Source organism: Salminus brasiliensis, chromosome 14, assembly GCF_030463535.1.
Source record: "Salminus brasiliensis chromosome 14, fSalBra1.hap2, whole genome shotgun sequence".
Taxonomy (NCBI): Eukaryota; Metazoa; Chordata; class Actinopteri; order Characiformes; family Bryconidae; genus Salminus; species Salminus brasiliensis.
The window spans coordinates 35,630,581-35,638,491 of NC_132891.1; the positions used below are offsets into that span (position 1 = coordinate 35,630,581).

Here is a 7,911-nt window from a genome sequence, read left to right on the forward strand (position 1 = left end):
CATCTCGACGGCAGATAAGAAGAGACTGGACAAACTCATAAAGAGGGCCGGCTCTGTCCTGGGGTGCTTCTTAGACCCAGTGCAGGTGGTGGGAGACAGGAGGATAACAACCAAGCTGGCATCCATGCTGGAGAACAGCTCCCACCCCATGCATGAGACTCTGGCAGCACTGGGCAGCTCCTTTAGCGACAGGCTGCTTCACCCCAAGTGTGTGAAGGAGGGGTATCGCAGGTCCTTCCTTCCTGCTGCCATCAGACTGCACAACCAGCACTGCTCCCAGCGGACCACATACACACACACTTAACCACATACACACACACTTAACTACACACACATGTTCATGTTCAGGGAATACTATGTGCAATATCCCACCCCCATGTGCAATTAAGAGTCTTTTGCTGTAAATAATATTGTTTATTGCTTTTTTAATTCTTATTTATATTGTGTACATAGTGTAAATTATTTATCTAAATTTTTGTAACTGAGTGTCCTGCTATCCCTTTCTGCTGTTACACTGTGAATTTCCCCACTGCGGGACTAATAAAGGACTATCTTATCTTATCTTATCTTATCTTATCTTATCTTTGCAAAATAAAATGGCATTAATTAAGGAGAGCAAAGGTCAGATTCTGAAACCATAACAAGCAAACCAAGCTCCTCCCCATGCACTCCACAGTCTTACACTGGAATCTCAGATTCAGGTCAGATTATACGATTCACCTGGTGTGAACTTACACCCAAAGTAAATAGACACAGCAGGTGACTCATGTTTTCATGACGCTCCCCCTGCCCCTCCCTTCCCTCAGTCCAACTCAATAAAGCTGGGATCAGTTGTACTGTCCAGCAACTTTCTCAGAATGGGGTCTGTGCTGATATATCTGGACTGGATATCTATGGGCTTGGCCCTGGTGGTTGGTGTTCTCTCTCTGCTTCTGCTGGAGATCTTTAGGTTGAACTCTTCCAGGAGCCACAGCCCCCCCGGACCTAAACCACTGCCCTTCGTGGGAAACTTGCCCCAGTTACTAAAGGATCCAATGACTTACATCAGATCGGTCAGTTTCCTTTTTTTGTTTAATGACCTTAAACATTGACTATGACCTGCTATATTCCTCTGATGATCGAACCAATTCAGAAATATTATATATTTATTTAGTCTGAATTTAATTAATCGTTTCTGCCCGGTCAAAGCAGTCCTGTTGTGCTCCATGTTTGTGCTGTAATTTCTTATCTTGCAGGATTCAGTTCATGGAATGTAAACATCACAATGTGCAAAGTTCACCATGGCTTATGTAATTAATGATACCTTTTCTTCACAGCAGTAGAGATGATACCACTGAGAGTGCTCAATATTTTTGAGTAAACTAAATGTATGCATTGCTTTCTTTTTCATTTTTGAATTGCAAAGGTTTCAGTAATTTCAACAGTACACCTAATTCCATTTATGAGGGACTCAGTATCTCAGCTTAGACTAAGGATCAGCTTGGGCTTGGGGTCATCTCATAATATAATTCCTATATGATAGTACACAGAAATGGTGGAGGTCAAGTTGAGATCTGAAAGGCCAAGAAAGAAAATACTTAGAATTGCTAGAATCCTTACTTAACTGGAAAATACCTTCAGAAATACTGCAGGGCTCATGTAGAGCTCATATGGGTGGAACTTGGGTTAGGTGGCTTCCAGGTGGGATGGACTCAGAGTGGGTGTGTACATACGTTTTACTGGGACCCAGTTAAGCTTCCCAAATGTGCTCTATCACTAAAGCCCACCTTAATATTACATGGGTGCCAACTAGGTTCCATGTGCAGTGTGCACTCCAGATGGGGCCCATTAGTTTCCCTGATTGGCATCCATATGTGGGGCCAACATGGAATCGCAGGATCAAACGTTCTGGTTCTCAGTTGGGTTACCCATACAATCCCCATGGAGAGGGAGACTGGAGAGGCAACCCTCGAAATACTTTGTGAAGGGCTCTAAAATATGTGCTCAAGGCCAGTGGATAAGACCTAGCTGAATTGGCATTAAGGGCTGCAACCTATTGACTGCAACTCTCATCCTTCTATAAACACAACAACCCTCTTGCGTTCCTCCAGTTGACAAAATATGGCGAGATGTGCTCCATATACCTAGGCAGGAAGCCAACGATTGTGCTGAATAAGCTGCAAATTGCAAAGGAAGCTTTCGTACAGAATGGGGCTGTATTTTCTGGCAGACCAATCGTGCCAATAATACATCGAATCACACAAGGAAAAGGTCAGTATCCTACGATACACATTTTAATTTTTAGAATATGGTCAACAGGGTTAGAGAACTAATATCCTTCTTCCTTTTTCACTCCCATGCTCTTCCACTATCTCACTTTCTTTTTCTCTCTACCTCTCTCTCTCTGCCTCTCCTAGGTATCGTGATGGCCACATATGGCAACCCTTGGAGACAGCAGCGCCGGTTTGCTCTTCATACGCTGCGGGACTTTGGCCTGGGGAAGAAAACTGTGGAGGAGCGAGTGGCTGAGGAGGCACGGTACCTCATCAAGGAGATGCTTAAGCATGAAGGTAGAGGAGTAGCTGTAGATCCGTTCACCAACCATCTAACTGCAGGATTTCCTGGTCTCATCTCCTCACCTTTTTCTGCCATTTGTCTTGAAAGGAAGCTTTTTTACCCCATCCACCCCATTATGAATGCAGTGGCCAACATCATCTGCTCAATCATCCTTGGAGACCGCTTTGAATATGATGACAAGCGCTTCGCTAGGCTACTGAATATCCTGAATGAAAACATTCGGCTTGCTGGATCACCTGCCGGACAGGTAGCAACCAGCAGAAGGTTTTTATGGCACTGTAATGTCATCTGAATCTCTATCTCACCAAGCATGTTAAGAAGGTGTATATACATAATCTACTGGAGAAGAGCTGTTAGCTTGTCTAGTTGCACTGGCTTTGATAATCCTTGCCCTTCTACTGGAAGGACGTAGTTCGAAGAGATGATGTCCAGGGTAAGAGCGTTGGCTGTAATCTTGTCAGTGTGCTTTAAGAACTTGCTATTTTGTATGTCCTGAAGCTTTGGCAGAGTATAATCAATGGTCTACTCCACTGATTATGTGCTGAAGGTTAGCTAGTTCTTGGACAATCCAAACCAGAGGGTTATGGATGATGATGAATTGACTCCATGATTGCTCAGTAGAACTGGATCATCAGGGTCTGTAGCAGGTTCAGTTTCTATAGTTGCCTCAGGAAGAACATTCTCTGCTTTGTTCCCTTGGGTGGTTGGTGTTTTTCATTGGATAACGCCATTACCTGTCAGTGAGCTACAACACCATGTGGGAGACCGGGGATTGATTCTTGGGCTGGATGACTGTGCCTGATCCTGTGCCACACTCCAATAAGAGTCCTTTTAGGCAAGATTCCTAACTCCTATGTTGGCCACTCTATAATAATGATCAACCTTGTCGCTCTGGATAGGTTCCCCCCAACTTCAGGCCCTGGATATGGCCCAGGATTAATGTTTAGGAGGAATTGAAGGGGGTACAGTTAATGTCCTAAGTCTTGTGGTAGCCCAGTTCTAAAACCTTGTTTTCATAGCAGCATCTGCTGCCTCCTGATGGTCAGGAAATCTGTGATCCACCAACAGATGGGATCTGTCACCTACAGCTCAGGCAGTTTGGCCTGCAGGAGCTGAAGTTCAGCTTTAGTGAACTCCTGTGGTTAATTTGGGCTAATGTAAGAATTAGGTAGCATTTTTTTGGTTTTTTTTCCTGCAGATCTTCAACTTGCTCCCAATTCTAGAGTACTTTCCAGGGCCACACCAGAAGGTCTGGCAGAATGGCACCTCCTTAAAAGAGTTCATTATTGCAGCTGTGGAGGAGCACAGGAAGACTCTGGACACAGGAAACATTCGGGACTTCATTGATGCCTACCTGGTTGAGATGGACAAGGTGAGAGGTAAAACTGCAGGAGAATTTGACAGAAGGAACCCTACCTGCAGTACATTTTACAGTTCTTCAGCACATCCATTACTCATTCATTAGCTATAACATTAAAGGCTCAATAGCAATGGTGTCAAAAGTATTGACATTCATTCCTCAGGTAGAAGTAAGTGGAGATACGAGGGTTTAAAATACTTCTATAAAAGCTGAAGTATCAACTTAAACTTTTTATTCCAGTAAAAGTGTAAAAGTACTTCAAGTAGAAAAGTAAAAGTAATGGAAAGAAAAAAAGAGCCAAAAGCTTAGGCCGTGCCACAGGGGTCTATAGTGCACTACCCCCCTTCCCCAAAAACACATTTCTCTAAAAGTCATAATGAGGAGAATGATCTATTAAAATGTTGATGTTAAAAATGTTGGGCTGCACTAGGCTCCTGTTTCAGCTGCAGATCTGCCCATTGAAAATGAAGCATTTCAGTAATATCAGCTCTATTAAAGGAGCGTCTCTGTGCTCTACTGAGCATTAACATGAGCTTCATGGAGAAAAATATGAGGAGTCGTTGTCTAGAAGTTTTGTAAAGCTGCAGAAAGTCAGACTTCAGAGGCGTGTGATCAATAAGCTTTATTGGAATGTAAATGTGGGGCTCAGTCGGGACGTTTCACTGCAGCTCTCTTGAGTCTCTGCCACGGACACAGTCTTCATACTAGACTACAGACGTCTGCTGTGAGCTCGCTGGAGAGTGACGGGACGTGTGCAGGTGTGATGGATCTCTTATAAACCAATAGGGAGTCAGAATGGTGTATGTTTATACTTCTCATCCAATCAGGATCAGACTCTCACTTTCCGGATGGAGAGATTTATCTGGAGAGGGTTTTTATTGATGACGAGCCGGAATGAAAACTAAGGGAAATAAAATAGGAGGAACGAGGCTGTTTTTAAAATGTAAGGAGGAGAAAGTTCAGATAATTGGGTGAAAATGTAAGAAGTAGAAGTAAAAAGTCTGAAAAATGCATGATTACTCCAGTAAAGTTTAGATAACCAACATTTCTACTTAAGTAAGATAACAATGTATCTGCTTGTTGTGGCCCTGCAGGATCTGTTAGAAGTAACATGGATTTTTCTAAGGCTGATTGGACAGTGGAATTAAAGGTTTAATTAAAGGTTTAGAATGAAAGTTTTTGCTAGTGTAGACCACACCCTGGAAGGCTGTTACTCAGTAGACTTTTGGGCAAGAGTTTGGGGTGGCTTCGAGGTAGGAGTGTGGTAAGCCGCCACTCCCCCGGCTCCCCCAGGTGAGCTTGGAGAAGAAGAAAGGAGGGTGAGGTGGGTGGGTGCTGAAGAGGAAGAGTGCAGGGCGTGGTCTCTGTGATTTCCCAAAACTGAGTTGTCATAACTCTACTTACAGAAAAGAATCTTCTCTTTTTTAAGCAGCAGGGTTCTAAAGAAGACTCTACATTTGATGAGGATAATCTGACCACGTCAACCTCGGACCTGTTTGTTGCTGGGACGGACACTACAGCGACTACTCTCAGATGGGGCATCATTCACATGATGGAACACCCTGATGTGCAAGGTATTGCGGAATGTCTCCGTAATGTCTCCACCGTTATTCCCTCTATTTTGTGTCCCGTGATTTCTCATGTACCTGGTTGACCACACGTCAGAGCGCTGTCACGAGGAGATTGTTCAATTCCTGGGTTTTGACCGCTCTCCCTGCATGGATGACCGCACACAGCTCCTGTACACTCATGCCACTGTTCACGAGATCCAGCGCTATGCAAACATCATTCCTTTCGGCGTGGTCCATCAGACTACTGAACCAACAAACCTACGAGGATGCCACCTCCCCAAGGTAATGACAGTGAGGCACAGGAGCTGATCAGACTGAGGGATGGGTGAATTGTGGGCTGGATTAAGTGATGGATGAACGGTAGATTGGATCGTGTAATGGAAGAATTATAGACTTGACTGAGTGAAGGGTAGTTTGTAGATTGGACGGTGGGATAGATAAATTGTAGGCTGGATTAAGTGATGGATGAACAGTAGATTGGATTGTGTAATGGAAGAATTATAGACTTGCTTGAGTGAAGGACAATTTGTAGATTGAATCATGCACTGGAAGAATTGTAGACTGGATTTGAATGATGGATTAACTGTAGATTCAACTGTGGGATGGATGAATTCTAGACTGGACTGCAAAAATATCAGAAAATGAAAAATGAAAATTTTTTGGCACTTTGTTTTCCACATTTAACCAATTATTTGATTATCTTTTTCATGTTTTATTAATAACACAATAAATGCATTCAGAGTGCATCACCTCTGGCTAAGATGTTTCATTGACTTTAATACACGCTTCTTTTTCCCATGCCAGGGAACTGATCTCACGATGAATTTAACAGCCATCCTGACTGACAGGGAACACTGGAAGCACCCAGACACATTTAACCCGGAGAACTTTCTAGATGAGAAAGGACAGTTCTGCAAAAACGACTCCTTCCTGCCCTTTTCTCTGGGTAAGACAGCCGTAAATGTAGATGATGGTTTACATGAGAACAGATCTGAAAACAACAGCACGGGAATGATGTTGTCAATGTGTACGAATTCTGCAGGTCCAAGGGTGTGTCTGGGTGAAAGTCTGGCAAAGACTGAGCTCTTCATCTTCTTCACCTCTCTGCTCCAGCGGTTACGGTTCTCGTGGCCTTCTGGAGCTCCACGCCCAAACATGGATGGTGTCATGGCCGTGATCCGCTCTCCGTTCCCCTTCAATACAGTCTGCCACAGCAGAGAGACCACCAGCTGAATTGCACTACCATCTTTATCGTTTTACCATATGCCATAATGCTCAAAATGCTCTAATCAACCTGAACAAGAACACATTATTTAACTGCTTTAAACCGAGACCAACAGTTTCTTCTCACTTCAGTGTCTTCAGGTCTTTTCTTTTACAGATGCCTCTGAGTTACAGTTTTTGCTACAGGTGTATAAATTTGAGCTCCTAGTCCTGCAGTCTGTCTTTCTTCCACTCATCAGTGAAAGAACGGGAGCTTCTGAAGAGCTCACTGAACTCCAGCATGGTTCTGTATGTAATAGGAGACACCGCTGCACCAACAACAACAACAAGTCAGCTGGTGAAATTTCCTCCCTCCTAGATCTTCCTCCATCAGCTGTGAGTGGTGTTATTATTGAACAGTGGAAGAGTTTAGGAGGAACAGCTCACAGAGAGCAGCTCAGCCACCAAGTGTCTGTCAGACCATGTAAAGTTACAGAGCGGGGTCAGGGCCGAGTGCTGAGCTCAGAACAGAGTGCAGAAAAGCCTCCAACTGACTCAATAACTGCAGAGCTCCACACCTGCTGCTGGTAGTAGAGCTTAGAGCAAAGGGGGAGCAGCTCCATAATAATAATGCCTATGGGTTTAGAATGGGATGGCAGAAAAAGCTTCTGTAGACGCGTAGATATGTAGGTGTCCCAATACTTTTGTCCACATAGTCCGTATGTATGTGGCTCATAAGAGTGTGAGTAGCAACTGTGATTTAGTGAGTTACATGTCAGTATGGAAGACCTGCCACGTCAGACTGTCTGACTGCCTTCCTTTCAAGTTGTCCGAGTTGCGTAGTTTGATGCGACTCCGTCCGAACAGATCGGAATTCAGTCCAACTCCACTTTCCTCATAAATGCTCAATAGAATGGAATAGCAAGTAACAGACCTTGTAAAGAAACCAAAGAAGTGGGCGTGGTCCAATACCATGCACATTCACATGCACATGCAAGCTTGACCACATTCTTAGCGATAAGTCCAGCTGTCGGCTCTGGATCTCCTTCATAGCTTCTGGGATGTTGGACAAGATAAGACTGAAAGCTCATGTGAAGTATTGCTCTTTTGCAGATGCCTGAACGTAGTTTTACATAGCTTGTAACTTTGGCATGAGTGGGCGTGGCTCAACTGTGGTGACCAGAATGGGTGGATACTTGACTAACACATTATAAGGCTTTT

General features: G+C 44.0%; 1 protein-coding gene across 1 annotated transcript; it reads left to right on the forward strand.

The window, feature by feature from the left end:
* Window positions 1–857: 857 nt before the first annotated feature.
* On the forward strand, window positions 858–6,953 carry LOC140576719 (cytochrome P450 2C5-like). Its single transcript, XM_072696261.1, has 9 exons — window positions 858–1,052; window positions 2,091–2,250; window positions 2,397–2,557; window positions 2,648–2,803; window positions 3,755–3,928; window positions 5,349–5,490; window positions 5,582–5,769; window positions 6,292–6,433; window positions 6,530–6,953. The coding sequence occupies exons 1-9, from the start codon at window positions 858–860 to the stop codon at window positions 6,718–6,720; spliced, it is 1,509 nt and encodes a 502-aa protein (XP_072552362.1). The 3' UTR covers window positions 6,721–6,953.
* Window positions 6,954–7,911: the final 958 nt, after the last annotated feature.